Source organism: Apiospora marii (genome assembly GCF_038362585.1).
Source record: "Apiospora marii strain CBS 49790 chromosome Unknown utg000009l_segment0_segment0, whole genome shotgun sequence".
Lineage (NCBI taxonomy): Eukaryota > Fungi > Ascomycota > Sordariomycetes > Amphisphaeriales > Apiosporaceae > Apiospora > Apiospora marii.
Genome location: NW_027117381.1, coordinates 591,329 through 615,567, shown reverse-complemented (window position 1 = coordinate 615,567; position 24,239 = coordinate 591,329). Strand labels below are relative to the sequence as shown.

Below are 24,239 nucleotides of genomic sequence, written 5' to 3'. Positions count from 1 at the left end.
AATCATTTGGGGTCAATTTTGTACTTGATCCTGATGCATTCTATGGCAAGTTATGCACTGTAGCACAAGTGTCACCGACTTGGATTAAAAATAGACCTTGACCAACAACGGCAGCTTCGGGGAATTTTTGGTGACACCCTACTTTTGACAACCGAGCCTACTTGGGAGGGGTACAGCCCCCTCTAGATCTCGGAAGAAACACAACACGCGAGCTCAGCCGGGTCATTGCTCGCTGTCGAGAGTTGCATCGGGCAGCCATGATGGTTGTAGAGTTCCATTTCACTGAGCGTACACTCTCGGCCTCAACACATTTTCCCCCTGAAGCCTCACCACTCGCGCGTATATAGCATATACAGACTTCAGCCAGCGTTTGCGCATGAGAGGGTGGTATGTGTGTAGATCATTACCATTCCTTTTCGGGGGCTGAACACCCACCGATGTTAATTGGTTTATATTTTTATCGAAGCCACCGGGGCATTGACATCAAATGGCTCGTGATGCATTTATAGATAAGGCTCGGCAATTGAAGGAAACCGCAATCTGCAGAACTTCGTGCCATAGTTGTTTCTGGGCCCAATTTCTTTTAAATACACATGCGCTTTCCAATATCAATCCTTTATTCAAACATCAGGAAAGCATCCAAGATTCACCATATTACCAACTGGGTTTTCCATCTCGTACTTCTTTACTCCTTGCCAATACATTCGGGGATACGAACAGAATGCAAACGAACAGTGCAATCTACCTAGGTTTCTGGACGAACTGGTCCAAGGGATCTGCCGTTCTCGGTTTGACCTTGACGATGACGCGGGAGAACGGCAATTTCCTTATCGCGTTCACAGCGCTTTTTGTGCCTTTCGTTGCCTCTCGATTTTGGAAGATATTCGCTATTGTATTCCACCAACGCTACTCAACTTCGAACTCGCGAGATGCTATCGGCTCACGAGACGATATCTATCGCCAGCGACAGATTGCACTGCGCAACTCATCCTCTCCCGAATCAGCACTCACGTCCTTCGTCGGCTTGATGTGGACATGGCGCCATGCAGCAAAGCGATCTTGGCTACGACTATTGCCTGTTACCTTGTTTGTTTTCTGTTCTATAGTCACCTTTACAGTGGCAGGCGGCTTTTCCTCCCAAATCTCTTCAGCGGGTGATGTTCTGCTAAAAGGGGACAATTGCCAGATTCCTAATACCAACATGTGGTCTGGAGATGTGTCCCTGGCGGATCTGCTTCGGTCCTACTTGGCACGTTTTAGCAACAACATAGCCAACTACGCAAAGAACTGTTATTCTGACCAAGGCTCGGGGCTTCTGGAGTATTCCAAATTCGTTACGAGAGCTCTCCCAACAGCGTCAACTGACTACGAGGCACCATGTCCTTTTGCCTCGGGTATCTGTCGCCGGAATAACTCCAATATTCGACTAGATACTGGCCAACTACACAGCAACACTTTATTCGGAATGAATGCTCGCCAAGAGGACACTTTCACTTGGCGATACGTCTTGCAGGTCAGTTATTGCCTATTTCGATGAGAAGTCGTGTGTAGTCTGTATTTTGCCTCACCTCAAGGCAACTTCTGACACAACTCTCATACAGAATCTATTGCTGTCTTTTGCTAACTCGCTAGTGGATTTTCACTGTGTAGTGTGCACCACTAGAAACGAAAGGCCGCACACGCAACATCATTTCTGACAACCACACCTTTACTGCTTATAACTATGGCCCTATGTTTACAGGGAGTTTTGATGAGGTTAACTACACTTATGTTGTACCGGATCTTGAAACCCAGTATGCAAGAGTGAATCATTCTATCAACCCTGTTAACTTTCTACTTGGGTATGATTTTGACCTCCTCCCCTGAATGTCAGGCGACGCATTAATCTCTCTACCTGTGCTGATATATATTCCAGCGATCACTACTTCTCTAGACGACAAGGAAATTTCATCAACGAATCCTCCTCATTTTATCCAGATTCTAGCGTCGATGAACATAACGGAGATGTGTCATTGATGTTTCTTTCTGGTAATGGAGTCCTCTTCGCACCGCCTACGAAAGACGATTGGTATCGAGCAACTGTACCTGATAGAAAGGTGTCTTACATGGGGGGACCAGGCCAGCAAAACTTGTACCGCCCAGATGAAGCAGCTTCCCCTTTGGGCTGTCTAGAGCAGTTTCAATGGTGCCGGGATCCCGATTTGGGACAATGTGGAACTCTGGACAGTGCTTCAAACGCGATTTACAGCGCCGCCCCTTGGTTCGATCTGACCAGCGAGGATCTGGATAATCACTTCGCCAACGCCACCGGCAGATTAATACCACAGACGAGACTGGGTTCACTCCTCATGTGGGCATCTATGACGCTTGATATGGTGAATAGTGTCACAATGCTCGTCGAAACGCTTGGTGCAGCAATACTTGCTTCTCAGACGTCGCTTGGACAAGGATTCATAGTCAATGTTCCAAAGAACCAATGGCAGCTTGACGTTACCCAGTGGTGGTACACAATGCTGGCTGGTATCCAGACCAGTTTTGTTAACACTGCTCAGGGGGGCATGGATTCGATTTCACCGCCTCATACCTTCAAGCCTGCCACTGCTGACGAATGGGATTTCTGCCGCAACCAGGTAAGTAAACTCTCTGAGAATGCAAGCACTATACGAATACGGAAAACGCATCATCTAACACCTCTTTGCCTTTCCAGAAAATACGGAGTACACAGTACGCGTCCTTCAGTGTCTTGGGTCTGGTCATCACATACCTCCTAGGCGCGCTAGTCATCATATTATCCTTCATCATCGAACCCATCCTGGACCACCTCCAGAGACACGGTCGATACAGCAAGGAAGCCTATCTCGAATGGGAACAGGATTCAGCAATCCAACTTTACGTACAGAACCAGTCCGATCGGAGACGCCTCAGCCACCGCGACGAATCGATGCCGATCAAGCAAACGGATGACATACTAAACCCTTCCGATGACATCCCAGACCCGAAGCATCCCATGTTGATCAGTACTATTGATCACTCGACCTCACAGGGAAGCGAGGCAGAAAATGCAATACAGGCTCCAAGCGAACAGAAAATCCCACAGGAGAGCTCTTAAGAGCACTCTGATGATGGGTCTACGGTACATACTTACGTAGGAGCCCAACCGGAGCTTTTGGTTAGTCACACGCTTGTCATGAAAGGCAATCATGTTCACGCAATCGATGGAGAGGAAGGAAAGTCTCAGGATACACTGAATACTGCGGTCTGAGTATGTCAGATTATGAAAAGCCTGTGTTCGTGGGATGGAGGCGGCGGCTTCTTTTCACATGTTCCTTTTCCCTTATCTTCTTTCTTTGTCTTGTAAGTGATAAGAGGCTCAGCTGTATCGTGGCCAGGTACCGGTCAAAACTGCAGCTACCCTCTTGCTAAGGAACATCTTTATCGAGATTTTCAGTTCGTTGGTCTGCACGCACCGCCCCGTTCTCGACCCTCAGTGTGGTGATGCTCGAGTCTACCAGCCTCTTAAACACTAGACTGTAACATGCGCGACCGAGTGTGCCATCAAGGGAATAGCTTAAAGCCACCCGGCACCTCCTTTTGAAACAGACCATCTGGGTCGTACTTGCGGCTTGCCTCCTGCAATTTCTTCCGATTCTCCTGCCCGTACGAACCAATGGGGTCCTGAAAGTCGAACGCGTAGTTGAGGTACTTATACGGGACCAGCGTGCCCCTAGCGGCGGCGTCCTTGTCGATGGCCTCGATGACGTTTCTGGCCGTACCGAGCACCAGTTCATCGTCGCTCTGCTGGTTCCAGTAGAGCAGTATGAGTATGGACACCAGTGGACCGTCCGCAGGGTTCAAACCCAGCACGTTGCCGCCAGCCGGCTCGGTCCGCTTCAGAAGAGAGACCAGGTACGGCTGCAGGGTGAAGGAGAAGACCATACCATCGATGGCTCTGACCTTTTCCAATGCCGGTTCGAAGGTCTTCGCCGCGGCGTGCAAGGTCGGCCCGTCCGCTTTCACGGTGGTGTTCATGTAGGCGCATCTAACAATCGTTGCGAGACGCGGACCGAGGTTCAGTTCCTGTGTGTGTGCAATATGTGTTGGGAGAATCAAGAAAAATAAAGGGACATACCTGACACCAGTCATGGCCTGCTTAGCCTGCTCCTCCGCCGCGGCCACCAGATTGGTCATGCGCATCGAGTTGAGGGGCTCGACCTGGGGCTGGATGTTGGTGAAGGGGTCCAGAACGGCCGGCTTCTCCACTTCCTGCGTATAGTACGCCTGGTTCAGCCCCATGGCCCCGTCGACGCCGATCGCCTTGCTGAACTGGTCCGCAAAGAACAGACTGATCATGACGTGCGTTTCTTCGGACGCGTCGGGTTTATTCAGCTCCTTCATCAGAGCGTCGATCTGCCCGCCGAAGCTGGGCGGGAAGTAGAAGAGCGCGCCGCCCCAGAAGTCGCCCTGCGGGAAGGTCCGCAGGTCGAACCGGGTCACGATGCCCAGGTTGTTTCCGCCGCCGCGCAGCGCGACGAACAGGTCCGCGTTCTCCTGGCGGTTGGCGTGGACGACTTCGCCCGAGGCCAGGACCACCTCGTAGTTGACGACGTTGTCGGAGATGAAGCCTTCGCGCGTGCCGAAGAACGAGAGGCCGCCTAGGATACGTGGTCAGATATTGGATCTGTGTGTGGAGCTGATCTGTTAAATTACCTGACAACGCGAGCCCTCCAATACCGTTGTTGCCCGAGCGAGCCCCTGTGACCGCCAACCCTTTCTCCTGCACCGTCTTGTAGACCGCGCCCCATCGCTCGCCCGCAGCAACACGAACGACGCCTTGTGTCTCGTCGAGTGTAGTCCCGAGCAACCGGCCAAGATCCAGGGTGATGCCGCCCTGGACGTTGGCACAGCCTGGCAGTGGCTGACTGCCGGCGCCCCGAATGGCGAACTTGACGTCGCCCTCTTGGACTAATGGGCCGATGAGTTTGACGAATTGGGAGACTTCGTCTGTGTTCTTGGGTAGGAATATAGCTTGAGGCGAGATGTCGCTCTCCAGCTTGGAGGCGTAGGACCCGTTCCGCTCATTGTACGCCTCGGTGGCAGGCAGGGCTACGCTGTCTGGGAACGACGCTTGCAGCATCGCAATTGCTCGCAAAGTGGCCATGTTTGCAATTAGATTGGTGAAGAATGGATTCAGATAAAGCTTGTGCTGCGAAGGAAACTTGATTTGATTCCTGAGGAAAATGGAAAAATATCGTAATAAATACTTCGATGTTGGTTATCTCGGGACATCGGGACATACCCAACCAACCGTCTACATGGTTTGTCCCTTACTTGCGGTTTGGGTAGCATTGGGAAGCGGTACAAGCCCCGGCGAGAATGACCCAGCCAAGTCTAATTTCCGAGGAGCTACTAAAACTGAATGACTACCACAGTAGAGGAGTGTTTGATAAAGTATATCGAATAGGTATACCGTATCATACGGAGGTCTTGAAATCACATTACTTCCCAGGCGTAATCGGGAGTAGGTGGAAGAATCAAAGGTGTATAAATGCTGTTAGTAGGCAAAGTACGGGTTGGTTATTCCAGCGGTCGGCTGGGCACTGTGCCCAGCGCCTCGGCAACCAATGCAAGGGGTTGGCTTGGCGGCGTGATGAAAGTTGGTGAGGACAAGAGGGGTATGTTCCATCAGAACTGCCAAGGCAAGGACATATTCGATTGGCCATGGTTTCGCTGCCTCGGCCTCATCGAGCGGAAGAAGGTCTGGTGCTCGCCAAGGATGTGCCGCGCGTTCATTTCAAGAAAGAGTTCTGCGTCCTCGCAGCCAGTGTTGTCAAGCAACCAACCATTCCAACCTTATATTCAACTAACCAACTGATACCGTTATATTAATTAACTAATATCGATTTATTAAAAAGTATTATAAATTAATTAAAAGATTTAAGTAGTTAATAATTAATTAATATAATTAATATAATTAAGTTAAAGCTAAAATATCCTTAATTTTATAATATTTTTATAATATTAAAGGCTGGTTTTATAAAGTTAAAGGCCGGTTTAATAAAGTATTATTATTTTAAAACTTTTATCGATAATTTTATCGATAACTTTATATTATAAATTACTTTAACCTTTTTAAACCTAATCTTAAAACTTTAAGCTTTATCTTTTAAGCTATCCTTTAAGTTATTATCCCTCAAGCTATTTTAAGCTTATTATTACTATATTATATCATTATATATCACTATTTATTATCGTTTATTATAATTAAATTTAACTTCGCTAGCTTCACTAGTATTACACTTGAAAACGCATTACCGTCGAAAATAAAGCTTCCGCACGGACTATAATACTGAAAATTATCGCGAGATATAAATTAACCAACCCTTAACTAACTAACACCCTTTTAATTAACCGTTTTATTAACTAACCATCGCCGAATCAGCTGCAGGGGTGGTGCCAACCAACCAGCGGTACGCTGGTTGGTTGGTTGTTTGTTTGACAACACTGCTCGCAGCCTTTCATAGGTCATCCTCCTCCTCGGGGGCTTCCAGTGCCAGAGGCCCCTGCCAATGGCACGGCCGAAAGCCCAAGAAATCGTCGCACTGAGGCCACGGATACCACAAGTCCCGAAACCCCACGAAGCTATCGTAGTTGCCACCGCAGTCCACGGCCACCGTCTCGACCTGCAAGACGGCCGTCTGCCCCGACGCGGCATCTCGGCCGTACACGGCCACGAGCTCCGGGCGGCGCGGCGACGACGACGCTACCCCGTCGAATAACCGGAAGGCCTGCTGGCGCGGGTGGTGGTAGTCGACGACGCGCTGCCCGAGGCGCAGGCCCCGCTGCTCGCGGTCGGCGCCCAGCCCGAGGTCGCCCAGGAGGAGCGCGTCGTAGAGGCAGCCCATGGTGAGCCAGGGGGAGAGCATGTCGACTGCGCTGTGGGACACGTCCGTGCTCCCGTTGAGGCGGCCCTTGAGCGACACGTGCTCGAGGCGGATGATGGATGGGCCCCCAACGGTGAGGCAGAGGCGTCGCCAGCTGGCCCCGGGGCGCAGGTATCGCTCTCGCGAAGCCTCTGTCTGCGCCCAGGGGAGTTGTTGGAACATCTCGTACAGCCTTTTTGGACAGTACTTTGGTTCGAGGGCGTCCACCAGCGAGCTGAACTCGATGCGGAGGAACGGGTCCAACTCCAGCTCGCCGCTCTCGGTGGGCTGCTGGTGCCGGGTGCGGGTGCGGAAAACCAGGTTTTCAATCAGGTCACAGAACTGGACGCTGACGGATGGGGCGACACTCAATGTCTTGAGATTCATGTCAACGAGTGCAGTGAGGATCATGTTCATCACTTCTGTGGGCAGTTTTGCTAGTTTTGGCATGTTGCTGGCTCTTAGGCAAATGGGGGTTTTTGTGTTTTACGGGTTGTTTTAGGTGTAAGTGAATAAGGAGGTGTGGGTAGAATAGACGATGTGCCTGCATTATAGTGACGTCTTCAGTTCAGCCTCAGTAAGTACTTGAAAGCAAATTACTTAACCGGGTGCCTAACCGCTCATATACGATAGTCGTTTGTCTTAGCTCTAGGCTAGGAGTCAACAACAAGTGCGACGATGCTGACCAATAAGATTCGTCGCAATATATTGGAAAAGCTCAGAAAGGAAGAGTAGCCACTCTTGGCGCTCGTCTTGACAGGGAAGACGCTGCCAGAGCAAAGTGCACTTGCCACAAACTTGCCCAGTCAAATACCTAGCCACTCCAGAAGTCTTACTGGGTGACTTTCTGCTGGGTAGTCCGTTGGCATTCAAATTGACGTTGCTTCAATCCATAATTGATTTAATGTACTTTCTGCCGTGTAAGCCAAATTGGCGTTCAGCAAGCGGGTTAGTGGTAGGACTGTGCTGCTTCGGAGATAATGTCCTGGTGATATCCTAGGATATCACCAGGACATTAACTCCGAAGAGAAGTCGCACCTTAACTGCGAGCTTGGCGACTTCCTAGGAAGTCGCCAAGAGCGGGAGTCATTGTGCAGTAGTACTTGGACATACTCGCTTTTTTAAACATGAAGGTCAACAATTGCACCATGCATTTAATACGATACTCGGTAAGAAATTGCAAATATCTCAACTTATTTCTAATTCTAAGAGCAATTAAAGGAAAACTACATCCAGAGTCGCCAACAGTAGAAGACAACGACCCGAATAATGTCTAACAAAGATGAAAATGATTGACGACAACATTTAGCCATTGTGCACTCTTAAGTCCATCCGTAAATATAACAAGCACATAGGAAATAAAAAGCAGCTAGCTCAAGACCCTGGGATCTCCTTCGTTGTCCATCTGGACATAATAATAGTACGAATCATGGGAACATGCCAACAAATCTGATGTATGACACTATTGCACAATGACTTTTCATCACTGTGTAATATTCGCAAAAGCTTCATGTCGCAGCCTGAAGAGCAGAGTATGCGCCAGGTTTCTGTTTGTAATGTTTTCGACGATACCCATCAATGGTCTTGATAGTTTCATGTCCTCCTATACGAGAGTGACGCATAGTCAGCCTTGGCACCTTGCCTTGATGCCTGTGATGATGTGGTTGGCACGTAACCTACCTGGAACATAGAAGTCTTCTGGAGAGTTGACCCAGTCCCGGATGGAAGATGGCGGAGTCGGACGCGCCAAGTCTCGGGGAGACCCATTCGATGGGGCCGGGGTTGTGGTGCTCTCGGGGGACGGAGCCAGTCGATATGGTGGGGGTGGGGGGTCGGAAGGCACTAAGCGACGACATCATGGTCAGGTCGCGTCGGCTAGCAGACGTGTATGCATTAGCATATTTACTTACTTCGAGAATCATCCACGCGCGCGAGAATGCCCGTCAGCATCTCGGAGATGGCGCGGACGAATGAGAGTAGCTCGATCAACAGACCAGAGATGACACGACGGGCCACGCGCTCGAAGATGGACGCCGCGACCATCCAGAGAAGGACCCAAATGATGGTCTGGTGATGAAGAGACACGCCATGATACGAAATGAAGCTTGAAGCAGGTTTGATCAACGACTTCTCCATCGTAGATTGAAGTGCAGTGTTTGTATATCGAAATGATGATGAAAACTATCAAATTAGAGCGAATTTGCGCAATATGGTGATGGGCAATGGATGTTGAAAGGGGGAAATTACGGTCTGTTATTTTGAGCTGAGAAAAGGATTCTTTACATCACTGCCAAGAGATTTTGATACAATAAGTTAAGCTATATTGGGCGAAAGACCCAGTCAGTTTTGAGAAACATAACTTCTATACTCAACCTAATCGGGGTAAATAGACGAGGACAGCTGGACAACCCCGAAGTCCCAGGCTGAGGTTGTACTCTCAGTATTCCCCGGCCGAAACACCAAAACTCTGAGCTCCTGCCCAACTAAATAGAACATGAATATTTGATTTAGCAAGCAGACGTTTCAATTGTAGCTGTAGTTAAAGGCCAAGCAGTTGCAAGATGGGAGTTGAATGATATCGTCCACTAGCAACATCATCCGTCACTGCACCCGTAAGGGGTAGCAAGTGTTGGTTTCCCTCAGATTAACATCCTGTTTGACGCAAAAAAAACTCTTAATAACCCCATGATAGTGTATCACCGTAACTAGAACGGCAAAGGAAGTCTTCCAAGGTTTCTTTGATGATGTTCTCTTTGAAATGGCTCCCGTTAGCTAGAGCTGCAATCGGAATCTCATCCACAGAAATGGGTGTTGAAGTGGCCAATAGGAACCCCGGACCATCTGGTCGGGATTGTCAAGCACCGCGGCAGCGACAGGTGTACGTTTGCTTGATGACATCGGAGGAGAGCGGGGATCCCTGCTCATTCCCAGGGTTGTTGGTTGTTGTCCCAAGCCCTACGACCCCGAGATTCGGGTCGCCTAGCACAAACTCATTCCAGTCCCGGAGCGGGGTGTTGCACGGATGAGTCGTTAGGAATTCAGATGGGATGACTACACGTGACCGACCAACACTGCGGAGTCCAACTTAAGTTCTCTAATGAGATGACACGAACTGTTTTAGTACTTATTCAAACTCAAAAACAAATGTCACGATGGTGCAGATAGGCACAGACTTCGAGTCGGCAACCATTCCCGAAGAGTGGGCGTACGAAGGACCGGATGCCGACCCCAATGTTCTCGCTTGTTCGTATAGCCAACGACTGACGGACTCGGAATCGAGGGTCATGCTGACAGATTCTCAGTGCTTCCGAAAGGCTGTCGGGTTGTCTGGGTCACCACTCGTGGGGCCAGCTTCTGGGCCGTCAACTACAAGATCACGGTGCAAGCGGTGGGGAAGGATGCAGAGAAGGTCTACTTCATGAAGATCTTCCTGCATGAACGCGGCCACGAGATGGTCGAGGCAGAATACGAATCCACCAAGGCCTGGCATGACATTGTGCCCGACAACGTGGCCAAGCCAATCGGCTGGGGCGAGCTGGCCGATAGGCCGGGGAGGTGGTTCCTGCTCCTCGAGTTTCGGGACATGACGGACAAGATGCCGCCCGCGTCCGAGTTCGTCCAAGTCGTGGCCCGAGGGCACCAGGCATCGGCGTCGCCGACGGGCCGGTTCGGCTTCCACCTCACCACCTTTGCGGGGAATCAAGCCAACGACAATAGTTGGTGCGATACCTGGGAGGAATGGTTCACCCGAGCCATGAAGTGCACCATGGAGAATGAGATCCAAATACAGGGACCTCATCCCGAGCTGCAGGCGCTGAGCGAGAAGATTCTCACCAAGGTCATCCCGCGCTTGCTACGGCCGATGGAGACGAATGGCAGGAAGATCAAACCTTCGCTAGTCCATGGCGATCTTTGGCACGGGAATGTCGGTGTAGATAACGGGACGGGTGTTCCCGTTATTTACGACTGCGGGTCCTTCTACGGCCACAACGAATGTGAGCGATGTCCCCCCTTTTCTGGCCATGATGCGAACGAGACCCCGTTGACCAGGACAACTTAGTTGATCTATCATGCTGGCGTGCTGCCCGCTACCAGACCAACAGATCCCACGTAGAAGCCTATCTCCGCGTCGCAGAAAAGACGGAACCAGCAGACGACTTTGAAGACCGGTTCGCTCTATACACTGCGTAAGAAAACTCCCTTGCATACCTATCCCTTTATTTACGACCCACTCACTGGGATTTGCTGACATATCTTCGTCATCAGCCGCAATGATTTGGCAGTGTCAATCTGCTGGCCCAAAAACAAGATAACGAGAAAGCTGTAAGAGTACCACCTTTACTTCAAGACTTCTGGACATCGATACTGACCACGAAAAAAAGAGCGCTGGATGAGTTCCGGAAGCTCGTCGAGAAATACTCTGGTGGCTATGAAGAGTATCAAAGGGGCCAGACTAGTGCAGAAATCGCGAATCTGTAAACCAACACATCCCCCATGATGGAAGACTCAGGTCGGTTATAGGGGCACACGAGCAGCGAGCCATGAACAGTTATCAGGCGTGGTTCCCAGTCATTATTGCCTATTGGCATCGTCGCAGCTTGTGCTGCCTACATCCATTGAATACGTTCGTTTCGCCCTCCATTGCATCCCTTTCAAGAGTATCAGTTGCGTACCTCCGAGGCCTGATAGTCCCGATAGGAAGGCTAGAATCGTGAAGAACCAACCGTGTCCAACTTTACCTAGTAGAGGGTTCATTGCAGCAATGCCCCCTGCTGCAGCCCCGCATCTCAAGATGTTGCCCGATGCAGCAGCTGCGCTGGGACGCTCTTGGAAGATGTCTACCAACAGCGTGTTGAACGTCTGGACGATGCATGTGGTGACAAATCCAAGACCAAATTGAAGTATCAGTAGAACACTCACATGCTGTATATGTGCATTGGATATTAGCTAGAAAGAACATGAGTAGATCTCATTCCACGCTGTGAATTACTCACAGTTTGATACGCCACTAACCAGCCGTAGCCAGCCAGAATGCCCGAGCAGACAAGAGTGTAAGGAAACATGAGCCGGAGTCTTGCCTTCTCTATAGGAAACGACAAAAGGTTGACAATTCTCTTGTGGTCTTGGCTGAGCCCGGCCGATCTTGCCACGCGTCGGAAATTCCAATCCATGAGCTTGCCGTTTGAGACACCGCCCGCTACCACCCCGCAACCAATAGATAGATAGCAAGTGCCGACTATAAGCTCGCGGAAGCCGTATAGCTCGCTGAAAATTGCAGACATGGAACTCTGAATACAGTAATACATGGTATAGAAGACTGCGCTCATTGATGCAACCATGGCCGCTTCGGGATCAAGGAGGATGCGTATCGACCGAAGCGGGTTGGGAAAATGGGTCTTGGTTGGAGCTGCATCCGGTGCTTGTTCTCCCCGACACTCGACGGCAGCACTCGGCATTCGCCAACCGGTTACGATGGACACCAGAGGACGCATCCAATTTCGGCGTGGTAACAATCGCCCATTCCCGACAATATGTCGCGCCGTCTCGGGGAGAAACAGGAGAGTGACGAGCAACACCGCTGCCCCGCAGATAGTCAAGAACCAGAAAACCGAGCGCCATCCCAGCCCGGCAATGAGACCGCCCCCTATAAGCGGAGCCAGCGCAGGTCCCAGGTTCGTGGCGATCATAGCAAAGCCCAGCATGCCGCCTCTCTCGGACGCCGTCGCCACGTCCGCGGCAACACCGTACGATACCGCCACGGTGGCCGAGCAGCCCAGGCTCTGCAGCATGCGCAGCAGCAACAGTGCCACGAAGTCCGACTGCAGTGCGAGCCCCACGTTGGCCGCGGTGTAGACGGCGAACATAAGAAGAAACACAGGCCGCCGGCCAACTGTGTCCGCTAGATCGCCCAATAAGGCCGGTGCCGCCGCTTGAAACATCAAGTACGCCGTGATGGTCAAGTTGATGTTCTGGGCGCTGGTGTGGAGCTGCGTCTGCAGCTCCTCCATGGCCGGGAAGTAGATGTTGGCGCTGAGGGGGGAGAAGAGCATGGAGAAGCCGATGATGGCCGTGAGGAGCCTGCGTTCCGAGAGGGAAAGGATGGAATATGGCTCCTCCGGTGGTGGCACCGAGATGCGTCGGGGTTCATCTTCATGGCGGGACGATTGTTGGCGTTGAACCTCTTCTTTTTCTGACATGATAGCTATGCAAGAGGCTGCAGTGATCGATATCCTGTGTAACCATTTGCAGTCAGACCGTCTCTTGGAACACAAAGAAGCGCCCCAAATGAGGGGAGAGTTGCAGCAGGATATTGTCACGTGATCGAATACCCCTGGACAATGCAGCGATTCCCACCTAGAATTTCGGAAAAGAATGAAATGCCCTTACATCCATGTTGCAATATCTGCAGGCCGTTGAAAGCGGTATTCTCTAATTATCGAAGCCAACGTCATTATCAAAAGCACCATGAGTTTCCCGCATCACAGTGCATCGCCACATGAATCTGGAGAATTCTGTCACATCACCTGCAGTTGAATGTCATTGAACCCATTTGGCATGACTTAGATTGCCTTGGTGAGGAAGGAGGCTGTAGCCTCGATTGCAGTATCTGGACTGCGGTCTACAAATCGAAGTCTCATTGGATATCATTGGATGCATTCGACGCACCTGTCCGACATGGGAGACCCGAAGTCGTACGGTCAAACGACATCGCGTTTATCATCGTCACCATATTCCTCTAGAGTCGAAGAAAAGATCCTGCCTATGTCATCGATACAGCACGAGGAGGGGTAGGAATTATAAATACATATCACCTCGCCAGAGCTCATCCATCTTTTTCCCGCCTATCGTTTTCTCTCCTACTTTACACACAAGAACAGATTATATAAACACTCATGCTTCCACCCCCTGTCTCGGCCATGCATCTGTCGAGTGCCCTCGCCGCTCTCACGACGGTACTCTTGCTTCCCGCCGCCCAAGCGGAAAGCACCTGGTGCAACTTTTACCACGATAGCAACTGCCAAGGGGACGCAAACAACGGCGTGAGCTTCGACTGTGCCAACCCCGCCGTCTTCGAGAGCGGGGGTGACTTTGTTCAGTGCCACCACGGCCGGGACGTGGGTTATATGTGCCTGGTTTCCCGGTGCAGCGACCAGAACTGTACCTGTGCGCGTAACATGGTGATCGTAACACCCATCGACTGCCTCCACGCGAGCGGCCAGGGGTCCTGGTATTAGCTGCGGGCGCTTGATAGTAGGTAACGTCGTACCGGGGTATATCGCAGGTATCTAATCTTCTAATAGGTTCTTCATGACCAAGCTCGAGGCATTTGCAGTCGTCTTGTGTTGTTTCCCGATTGCTTATGTGCAGGGGGCTAGTACTGTTAAGCCAGCACAAACTAGTATCATGAGCTGGGAAACTTATATATGCTTTGATTCACGATGGCTTCATTTGAAGTTTATATTTCCGATGTTAACTTGCTCTTCTCAAAGCTGGACACGAATTTCCAGACGATTTGGGGTCAACATGACGAAGTTAAATACCGATATCAAGGTATCTCAAACAGTGGTGACAAGGGAGCCCTAGTGAGGGTGTCTCCTGTTCTTTGCCCATGAACATGCTCACAAGATGCATTCGGGACCGACCGGCCTTCCGGTCGCAAGGAGCAAAAAGGGGCAAAAACATACAACACCGAGGATTCCCAGGTCGTCACCGACCCTAGTACTAATTCGGCTCTCTGCTGCTTATATATGGGAGAGCGGACGGGATCCCTAGTATTCAGCAGGATATGGTCGTATGTGAAAGACATGACCTTTGTGGCGCAATATAACGGACTTGCTGGGGAAATTTGGTCAATATCTATCAGCACACTTGACTCGAGTTGGTCTTCGCTCTATGCGTTATTCAGATATTATCATAATAATAGACCTAGAGCTACCTCCTCCTGGTAACACCCTTCTACCTCATCCCTGTTACCCAGGCCCACGGAGTTTGTTGATAAAGATGCGGCAGGGGACCTGGAGTAATGGCTGCGTCATATTATGTGAAAGTTTTGTTGACATTAGCAAAGAGACAGTCTTCACAATCTCTTGATCCCCAAACATTGTAGCAGTGACTCTACGTCAAATCACCCTCACAGGAAGGCGCAAACAGGAAGGTGCAACGTAGTAGGTAGTAGTCATAGTGAGAGGACAAATTTGCATTTGCCAGAATTTTGCTGACTTGGTAAAATGTCCAGCAGGCTTGGAATTTGCTTGGATGACTCAAAGGTTGATTTCAACAGGAGACAGTCATACTGGTCGCAGTCACACATCGTCAAATTGACCAGTAGCAAACCAGTGGCACCTTTTCCCGTGTTTATAACATGTCTTTGCATCTCGCAATGCTCCAAGGTATTTTCCGGCCATTGCAAAATCCAGAATTTTCAAAACACAGATAACACAACACAAGACGTCACAACAGTATGGAGAACAAGAAGCCTGGCGGCGGTGGCCAGAATGATGGTGGCAACAAGCGGAGTTCCCTGGGTGGTCCGAAACCATCTGGTAGGTCAAGTCCCCTTTCCTCCCTGGAATGCATTGGTGCATACTGGAGTCCCCATACATTTGAGTACACCACGAGTATGGTCGTATCCAAATGCATAAGGAGTTTACTCGAATAATCTAGTAGTATCGGAGTTCAGTTGTAATTATTCTTAATAAAATAACGTTGAAACTTACGAAACCTAACTTACACCTCTTTTTGAACAGGTAATCCGTTGCAACAAACTACCAATCGATCAGACCCTACCCAATTACCGGCTGCGATGTCGTCCATTACCATCGATGGGCTCAAAAAGCCAACGAGTGATGAGAGCCAGTACTATTTCGCCGGCCTTGGCGGTGGCAAGCTCATCGTGCGAACCAACTCTCAGACCCGCCCTTGGCAGGGATGTCCCACTGAGGATGGCTGGAATGGTCGAAAACATCCAATCGCGAAGAGATACGTTGCCCTGGGTGTTTACCCCTTGCAAGATCAACGTATTATATTCGCGGTCCGGCCCCTTTTCCCTGAGATTGTAAGCAACTTCCAGTGTTTATTCCACGTTGTCTTTCCAGTGTTTATTCCACGTTATCCTAGTGTCTCATGAGGCATGGAGTAGTCGCTTATTCGAGTAATCTCCATTATTCCGAGGAGTAAATGCTGATAGCTAGAGTCAATAGGTGGCCATACTTGAGTCAACAGAAACTCCTTGGACGTGGTTCACGGGTATTCGCATCGGTTATGGCTCCGAGACAGCCCAACAAAACGTGGACTCCAGCCATCCGGCCGTCGTTCTACTGAATATGGAATATGGAACGACCTTTGAAAGCGTCGTGCGAGTAACCAATTCCATCAAGGATTTACTCGAACAAAACAAAATTCCGATTCATGTAGAGGTCCGGGAAAACGCCGTCTACGAACACGGAGCAAGCACTGGACTGTCAGCACATAAGAACATTCCAACATTGGAGTCTATCGTACAGGACAATAGCTACTGGATGAATGCCGCCGATGACCAGCGAGACCAGCGAGATGCACGACTCGCGAGTGAAGAGACTCTACATCTCCTGTCTACCCTTGGATGGGAAGTGGCGCCGACTAAATCCACGAAGCAGACAGAGTACGGAACTGCCGGGCCGTTCTTTAGTCTCGAGGGCTCGGATGAGCTGTTTGCATCGACCTGCTACCATGTCCTTCTACCAGAATTGGAGAAGCCGAAGTCTATCAAGGCTGGTAAGGCAGGACCTCAAGTCTCACAAGCATGCCCTTGGAGGGTTACGCGGGCTCTGAGCTACATGCAGACGGTGTTGAAGCGCTACGAAGGCTCGCCTACCATTATGGGCGCCGTAGAGGAAGTCAAGAGATATGACGAATGGCTGAAGTCGAGATCTGGACCCCAACCGCAAGAACCTCTCCAGCCAGAACGTGCCAGGGCAAACGTCTACAAGTACATGTCGTCGATCCACACCGCACTGGACACCATATATGACGACAAGCCGCCTGGCAAGGACAATGAGATCATACGTGGGAGTGGCCTCAAGAAGCGACTGATCGGCAATGTTTATGCGGCACCAGAGTATGAAGTTGTTGGTACGAATGGCGTCATCTCAGATCCAAAGTCGAGGGGGTTCTTGAATGATTGGGCGCTTGTGAAACTTAACAAGGAAAAGTTCAAAAAGGCTAGCAACAAGGTAAGCGATGTTCCAGTCCCTATTATTCCAGTTCCTATTATTCCAGTTCCTATTATTCCAGTTCCTGTTATTCCAGTTCATGTTATTCCAGTTCACGTCCCTAGTATCGCAGGGGTGATAAACGTATTGTTTACTCTCAAAAGTTATAACTTTTCATAACGTTTATTTCCTTCTGTGATATCCGAGTTTCATGAATTATTAAATACTAATAAGGCGATTCTATAGATGTACCTGGGCAAGGAAGGGCTTGATACGTTCAGGCAAGACGGACTTGACTCGGCGCCCGAGTTGACTGAGACGCAGCATGATGCTCTCGAAAGGGAGATAAACTCCAACAACGGTTTCGTTCGCATGAACGGACAAATCGCGAACATCCAACCAGATATTCCAAAGCAAGGCAAGTCAGGAATCCCTTGCATACGCGTGTTCAAGCGCGGAGCATCTACAAACCTGAGCTTTGGCGTCACCAACAGCATTGAGGCCTGCGTCCGGGGACGCGATATGCCCGCGATATCCGCCGTGATCATAGAGGGGAGTGGAAGAAAATGGGATCATCGTGCTCATGGGAGCTCCTTGTCCTACCTTTTTCGAACCAGATGTTGCAGTGCGATAGAGGTACTGGTCCACCGCGCAATATCTTTTCGACTGGCGGAGACTCGGGTGCTGCTGTGCTGGACCAATACGGTAATTTCATCGGGCAGCTCGTTTCAGGCGGCCCAAGTGGCCCCTCGACCGACTTCTATAAACCTAACAACGAGCGCACTTGGCGCGGACAAGTCGAAGGTTCTGGGGACCCTGGGGAGCCGACGATTCACGAGTCTGGCAAGCTGCCCCATGAAGTCGTGCCGGAACGGGAGCCAGAGACGCTCAAGGCCGCCATGGATGTATCATTTGTGCATATGTCTGGCCCAATGATGACTGATATCCAACGCTGGGTTGGGTCGAAGCCTTCGCTGTTCAAGTCTTAAGCCAACTGGGCAAGAATATGTTCAAACTGGACCAGAACAGGGTTAAGTTCAGGATGAATGTATCAAGAACAGCATTCAATGGTTCTGTTTCTTTCAATATTTCTCAACAGCATGAGGCACGAGCAGTGTGGGGAGAGGAGCATGGAGAGGAGCGCGGAGAGGGGCGTGGAGAGGGGCGTGGAGGAGACCGTGGAGAGAGGGATGTGGAATGTCGATGTATGTTACCGGTAGGCGAAGCAGCCTAGTTTCTTATGTAGCCTTTATCCAATCTTCTATATACCGTTTGCTCCCTTGCCACATAAAACCCCAGTGCCGTGATGTCTATTCTATCATTCCCACCTACCCATCCCGAGGCAATGCCCACCTGGTCATCCACTCGGACCGCAGCACCTCCTGTATCGTCATCCGCTCTTCCGGCCTAAACCGGAGCATGCCGCGCATCAGCTCCAGGATCGCCCTCGTCTCCTCCTCCCCAAAGACGCCCATCGCTTCCTGCTCCCGCCGGTACCTCTGCACAAACACCTCGAACGCCTGCTCCAGCGGCGGCCAGGCCTCCCGGTCCCCGTCCGCCGGCCGGCGAGGGACGGTGACTTCCGTCTCCGTGACCAGTTCCTCCCACTGGGGCCGTTCCCAGTGTTCCCGCCAGGCCTGGGGCAGGCCTTGCGCGCCCAGGATGTCGATCTGCTGGGCCACGATCTCGTCCATGCTGGCCGACTCGTCAAAGATGAACCCCATGCCGAGGATCTCCCAGATGGCGGTCCCGAGGCTCCAGACGTCGGCCGAGTAGGAGACGGGCGTGTCGGGCTCGAAGAGCGCCTCGGGCGCCCGCATGGCCACGGGCGTGTTGCAGTCGCCGCCCAGCCTGTCCTCGGTGGCGGGCGCAAAGGCCTCGCCGAAGTCGCCCAGGATCAGGCCGCGCGCGTCGTCGGCGGTGAACTCCTCGGCCATGCGGCCGAGGTAGAGGGCACCACCGCCTGGGACGGGGCGTTGGGCGGGAGGGGTTCCCCGTCGGCCCGGAGGACGGGCACGGTTTCGGGCGAGCCAAAGGTCTTGCGGAAGTCGCCGATGGAGAGCTCGTCGATCGAGGACGGGAGCTTGACGAGGACATTTCGAAGATGGATGTCTGGAGAGAGGTTATCAGTTTTTGGAATCTCATAATAGGTGAAGGCGACGGTTCTTACCGCCGTGGACAAATCCCCGCGAGTGGATCAGGGATACGGCCAGGGCCAATCGCCCGGCTAGTAACCGCGCGACCTCTATGGGAAAGAGACGACTGAATGACGCTTCTTTCAGATTTCCCTGAGCAAGAGTCTTGGTGTAACACACGTGAATCCCATTGGGCCCTCGGACATTGAACACATCCAAGATCTCAGGAAGGGTGGTGCTTGCATCGTGGAGCTCCTGGGTCGTCTCTTGGCCCGACGACGACACGGACTGGGAAAGGGTGCGCAGGATGCTGGGCTCCCGGCGCGGGAGCATCTGGCCCGAGATGCCGATCTTGAGGGCGACGTAGCGTCTTGTCTGCTCATCGTGGGCGAGCCAGATGGTGGAGTACCCACCGTGGCCCAGCTTATCCACTATGCGATAGCGTCTGTGCAGCAGGTCATCCACCATGACGGGATGGTACCCGCCGGGCTCGTAGAGCGCCAACGGCTCGACGCCCTCGATCCCTTGGTACTCGATGGGATCGTTGAACGAGATCGTCGAGAAGCGGGATCGGCAACACACTATTCCAACATCATTTTCTTGGCGTTTTCTCAAGACCTGTGTCCTGGGGATGGGGCTGTGACGGGAAATGCCGAAGCTTCGTCTACCCGACGCAGTCAGGGTGGTTTGGGCGAGACCGCTGACGCGGGAAAGCAGTCCGTGGGTGATCGAAACATGAGGTATCCGGCGTCGAGTTGCAAACATGGCATGGCTTAGATGACAAGATGGTCAAGAGGATTTGGTTGACAGTGAGTGAGAGAAAAACCCGAGACATGCATCGTACCATTTACGTGTAGTGCAGAGGGCACGCTGCTGACTCATCATCGTACCATACATACCCACTATTGCCTTGAAAATGCCCCTGAGCTTTAGCCGCTTAAGGTTTATCCAAAAGGGGCCAGGTACATAACATCTGATTGGAGGGAGTCAATTGATGCGCCCGCATGAGTACAAGTAAAGACAGTAGCGAGGAGGGCACCCAATTTGACGTCACAACTTCTCACCACTTGTGAAACAATCAGTCAGGCGTCTCGATACAGTAAGCAGATGCACCGTGGAAGTGCCGGGACAGGTGTTGCATAATTTAATGCAACAATTAAGAAGTCCCAGCCCCCAATTGAAGCAGATTGCGTGGCCTCCTCGGTGTCTTGTTTGTATCCCGAAAATAGGAACGTCAGCCGTGACTAGGAGTTCCGGGTTGCCTTGGCTGGGCCTTGGGGAATGAATGTCTCGGCCCCCATGATCTGCCGGGACCGAGACCAAGTCCTTCCCCGATCCGTTGGGACAGACGCGGTCAGCCCTAGGCCTCCGTCGGCCGTTATTACGACGTTGCAGTCACATCAGCTGCGGCACTCGCTTAGAAGAGCACCAATAGATCGCCATGTCTCATAGATTTTGAGCGACCCTGCGTACTGCACGTGCTGGCATATCTATCTTTAGACAGCGTTTCATCGCTCAGGCATATGTATGGCTGCTCAGCCTGCCTTTGTTGTTACTTGCTATGTATGTAATGCTCTGGTGTTCCAGATGGCCGGGATGCAGTCCGTTGGTCAGATGGGTTGCTGTTGGCTATGCGCCGTAAATCAAATGCTACCTAATATCCAACGGCAACCGCTGTAACGAGAGAGCAGACACGGCGGTTGGTTATTTACATGCCATCATTTCCTGTATTCACACTTCTTGTATTCAACCCTCTCACATCCAGCTTCTAAACATTCTTCCTTTGCTTTTTCTCCGTAGCTCGGAACTAGCTTGTCATCATATTTCTTTTTCTATGCTCGACCAACACGTCACTTCCATGGGCTCGAGACATGCAGGACCTACTTCTGCTTTGAGCTAATGAAACTGCATGTCCTGTGACAGATGCAATCATGTCTCCTCCTATGGATACCATCCTGAGCCTTCTTGACCGAGCAGCCGCCACCCAGTCCGGGCACATCGCGTTCTACAGTCAGTCAAACCCAGACTGCCCGGACGTGATAACGTATGCAGACTTGCTAGGAAGAGCCAAGGTGAGCCTATTGGCAGACCTTCTACGGCATTTCATACTAACATACCCACAGGAGAACGCTGGCTTGTTGTTGCAAAATGGCTGGGCTTCCCAAGGAGACGTCATTCTCCTGCACCTGGACTCTCAGCAGGACTACGTTGTGTGGTTCTGGTCCGTCATTGCCGCTGGTGCAGTGCCCGTCGTCTCCACGCCACTGGCGTCGGATGCGGTAGCCCGAGATCGGCACCTCCAGCATCTGCAGAGATTATTGGACTTCCGCACCGTCATCACATCTTCTCATTTGCAAAGCGAGCTAGGTGTCATCAATGAGTCCCGCTTGGTATCTATCGACAACCTCTCAAATTGCGATACTGTTCCCCCAGAGAAACAGGCCACAGACGGAATCACCAATGGACATGCAATCACCGAGAAAGAGGCCAGCCATTGTCAGCAAAGACATGGTACGACGGCAGATCTGGCCTTCTTAATGCTTACGTCTGGCAGCACCGGCAACTCCAAGGCCGTAGAGCTACGACATTCACGGATTCTGCAAGCCCTGGATGGGAAACGCAAGCTCTTGGATACCACGGAAAACGACGTCTTTCTCAACTGGATAGGATTCGACCATGTTGCATGTGTCACTGAGGTGCACTTACACGCCATGGCCATCTGCGCATCCCAGGTCCACATCGAGCCCAAGCTCGCGATCAAAGATCCTCTGATCTGGCTAGACAAAATGAGCAGGCACTGTGTGACCATTTCGTTCGCCCCCAACTTCTTCCTGGCCGCTGTATGCAAGGCTGCTTCTTCGGGACAGAGCCTGCCAAAGTGCGACTTGTCCACCGTCAGACACATCGTGTCTGGTGGCGAGGCCAACACGGTGGGTACGGGCGAGGCCTTCAACCAGCTTATGGAAGAGATGGGAGCGGGGCCATCTGTCCTGCGCCCTGCGTTCGGCATGACAGAGACCTGCGCCGGTTCCATTTACCATCTGGACTTCCCGGCCCTGGAGCATGGATCTGGTCGCGAGTTTTGTTCGCTTGGCCGGTCTACAGACTGCATGGAGATGCGTATAGTGGGCGATGACGGCACTCCTGCCGCCTGTGGCGCGCCCGGCAATCTCGAGGTTCGGGGCCCCGCTGTCTTCCAGGGCTACTTCAACGACCCGGTCAACACGCAGGCCAGTTTTACCGACGACGGCTGGTTCAAGACGGGTGACACCGGCTACCTCGACCAAACGGGCAATCTGATGCTGAGCGGTCGCACCAAGGACTCGTTGATTATCAACGGGGTCAAGTACTTCTCCCACGAGCTGGAGGCCGCCATTGAGGAGAGAGCTGAGCCGGGCCTCGTTACATCCTACACTTCCGCCTTCTCTACGTGGCCCAAGGGGGCTGACAGTGAAGAGGTTGTGGTCACTTTCAGAGCTAGGCAAGATATCACGGACGCGGAGTTCTCCAGAACCGTATCCGAAATCCGCACGGCAACATTGCTTTACTGCTCCAAGAAACCATTGGATGTTATTCCATTGCCCTCCACACAACTGTGAGTTCTGTTCTTTTCTATTCTGAAGATCCATTGAGTCGTTCAAGCTGACACATAGGAAGTTGGAAATCGTCTCTGGGGAAGCTTTCGCGATCTGCGTTGAAAGCTGCCTATGAGCAGGGAAAGTTTAAGGAGCATTCCGCTGAAGCCGCCAAGCGCTTGTCTTTTCACCGTTCGTCTGCAAGATTAGCCCCAGTTACGGAAATGGAAAAATCCGTAGCCCTTGCATTCTCTGCCGAGTTCGACATTCCCGTAGCAGAAGTGGGCGTAGATGACAGCCTGGTGGACATGGGCGTGGACAGCATCCGCCTACTGCGTCTCAAAAGCCGCATTCAGAAGCAGCTCGGCTGGGATCGAGACATACCCATCGGAACGCTTCTCACGAACCCCAGCATTAGGGACATGGCCCAAGCCCTCTCCAGCTCGGAGAAAGCCTCGTCCGAATACGACCCCGTTGTCGTGCTCCAGTCGGGAGAATCTAGATCGCCCCCTATCTGGTTCATACATCCCGGTCTGGGCGAGATCCTGGTGTTTCTCAACATCAGCACCTACTTCTCGGACCGGCACGTCTACGCACTGCGAGCACCGGGCTTCAATGCGGGGGAAGAGATGTTCTCGTCCATCGATCACATGACCAGTGTCTATATGGACTCGATACTAAAACATCAGCCCGAGGGCCCCTATGTGCTGATAGGATACTCCTTCGGCTCGATGATTGCCTTCGAGACAACCAAGAAACTAGAGGCGGCTGGTCACCATGTCGGCTTCATGGGCAGTCTGAACGGCCCGCCGCATATCAAGTGGCGAATGGTGCAGGTGAGTACCTTTTAGTATATCACATTATAGCCACAGTGATGTGTGCGGAGAGAGCTAACAATGTGCAAAGCTTGATTGGTGCGAACTCTTCCTAAACCTAGCCTACTTCCTCGGCTTCCTCACGGAAAGCGAAGCCGTCGCGAGATCGCCCGAGTACCGCCACCACCCCAAGCCCGAGATCCTCGCCCGGATCCTCGCCGACGTCCCGCCGGCGCGGCTGCGGGAGCTGGACCTGACGGCGGCCAAGCTGGAGCGCTGGGCCGACATCTCGGCGGGGCTGCAGGGGTTGGCGCACCACTACAACCCCGTGGGCACCGTAAGGCATATCGACGTCTTCTACGCGCGGCCGCTGCTCGCGGTGGGGCGCGACAAGGGGCGCTGGCTGCGGGACCACCTAAGGCCTTGGGAGGGGTTCGCTAGGGACGGGGGTGTGAGGTTTCATGATAGTCCCGGGGCGCATTATACGATGTTGGATGCGGGGCATGTGTTTGAGATGCAGAAGGTGCTTCGGGCGGCGCTGAAGGGTAGGGGCGTTTACTGATAGGTTGTGAAGTTGGGAGACACTGATTTTCTAAACATTCAT

The 24,239-nt window shown here is 51.9% G+C and overlaps 10 protein-coding genes across 10 annotated transcripts; 5 read left to right on the top strand and 5 right to left on the bottom strand.

Annotated features, from left to right (window-relative positions):
• Positions 1-721: 721 nt before the first annotated feature.
• Positions 722-3,109, top strand: PG985_011684 (cytochrome p450 protein; the record flags this gene model as incomplete). The annotated part of the gene is made up of 4 exons (XM_066831451.1): positions 722-1,513; positions 1,651-1,793; positions 1,916-2,630; positions 2,708-3,109. The coding sequence occupies 4 exons, from the start codon at positions 722-724 to the stop codon at positions 3,107-3,109; spliced, it is 2,052 nt and encodes a 683-aa protein (XP_066679501.1).
• A 446-nt stretch (positions 3,110-3,555) lies between these two features.
• On the bottom strand, positions 3,556-5,158 carry PG985_011683 (uncharacterized protein; the record flags this gene model as incomplete). Its single annotated transcript, XM_066831450.1, has 3 exons — positions 3,556-4,039; positions 4,130-4,361; positions 4,708-5,158. 3 exons carry the CDS (start codon positions 5,156-5,158, stop codon positions 3,556-3,558), a joined length of 1,167 nt encoding a protein of 388 aa, XP_066679500.1.
• A 1,357-nt stretch (positions 5,159-6,515) lies between these two features.
• Positions 6,516-7,370, bottom strand: PG985_011682 (uncharacterized protein; the record flags this gene model as incomplete). The annotated part of the gene is made up of 1 exon (XM_066831449.1): positions 6,516-7,370. The coding sequence occupies one exon, from the start codon at positions 7,368-7,370 to the stop codon at positions 6,516-6,518; it is 855 nt and encodes a 284-aa protein (XP_066679499.1).
• A 1,058-nt stretch (positions 7,371-8,428) lies between these two features.
• Positions 8,429-9,056, bottom strand: PG985_011681 (uncharacterized protein; the record flags this gene model as incomplete). The annotated part of the gene is made up of 3 exons (XM_066831448.1): positions 8,429-8,523; positions 8,601-8,762; positions 8,831-9,056. The coding sequence occupies 3 exons, from the start codon at positions 9,054-9,056 to the stop codon at positions 8,429-8,431; spliced, it is 483 nt and encodes a 160-aa protein (XP_066679498.1).
• Positions 9,057-10,072: 1,016 nt separating this feature from the next.
• Positions 10,073-11,399, top strand: PG985_011680 (fructosamine/ketosamine-3-kinase; the record flags this gene model as incomplete). The annotated part of the gene is made up of 4 exons (XM_066831447.1): positions 10,073-10,163; positions 10,223-10,915; positions 10,981-11,107; positions 11,303-11,399. 4 exons carry the CDS (start codon positions 10,073-10,075, stop codon positions 11,397-11,399), a joined length of 1,008 nt encoding a protein of 335 aa, XP_066679497.1.
• A 93-nt stretch (positions 11,400-11,492) lies between these two features.
• Positions 11,493-13,117, bottom strand: PG985_011679 (uncharacterized protein; the record flags this gene model as incomplete). Its single annotated transcript, XM_066831446.1, has 2 exons — positions 11,493-11,843; positions 11,915-13,117. 2 exons carry the CDS (start codon positions 13,115-13,117, stop codon positions 11,493-11,495), a joined length of 1,554 nt encoding a protein of 517 aa, XP_066679496.1.
• A 720-nt stretch (positions 13,118-13,837) lies between these two features.
• On the top strand, positions 13,838-14,155 carry PG985_011678 (uncharacterized protein; the record flags this gene model as incomplete). The annotated part of the gene is made up of 1 exon (XM_066831445.1): positions 13,838-14,155. The coding sequence occupies one exon, from the start codon at positions 13,838-13,840 to the stop codon at positions 14,153-14,155; it is 318 nt and encodes a 105-aa protein (XP_066679495.1).
• A 1,226-nt stretch (positions 14,156-15,381) lies between these two features.
• PG985_011677 (uncharacterized protein) lies at positions 15,382-18,099 on the top strand (the record flags this gene model as incomplete). The annotated part of the gene is made up of 5 exons (XM_066831444.1): positions 15,382-15,463; positions 15,701-15,913; positions 16,335-17,131; positions 17,357-17,617; positions 17,737-18,099. The coding sequence occupies 5 exons, from the start codon at positions 15,382-15,384 to the stop codon at positions 18,097-18,099; spliced, it is 1,716 nt and encodes a 571-aa protein (XP_066679494.1).
• A 339-nt stretch (positions 18,100-18,438) lies between these two features.
• On the bottom strand, positions 18,439-20,010 carry PG985_011676 (kinase domain protein; the record flags this gene model as incomplete). Its single annotated transcript, XM_066831443.1, has 2 exons — positions 18,439-19,073; positions 19,281-20,010. 2 exons carry the CDS (start codon positions 20,008-20,010, stop codon positions 18,439-18,441), a joined length of 1,365 nt encoding a protein of 454 aa, XP_066679493.1.
• A 1,166-nt stretch (positions 20,011-21,176) lies between these two features.
• On the top strand, positions 21,177-24,197 carry PG985_011675 (uncharacterized protein; the record flags this gene model as incomplete). The annotated part of the gene is made up of 3 exons (XM_066831442.1): positions 21,177-22,840; positions 22,903-23,656; positions 23,727-24,197. 3 exons carry the CDS (start codon positions 21,177-21,179, stop codon positions 24,195-24,197), a joined length of 2,889 nt encoding a protein of 962 aa, XP_066679492.1.
• Between the last annotated feature and the right edge of the window lie 42 nt (positions 24,198-24,239).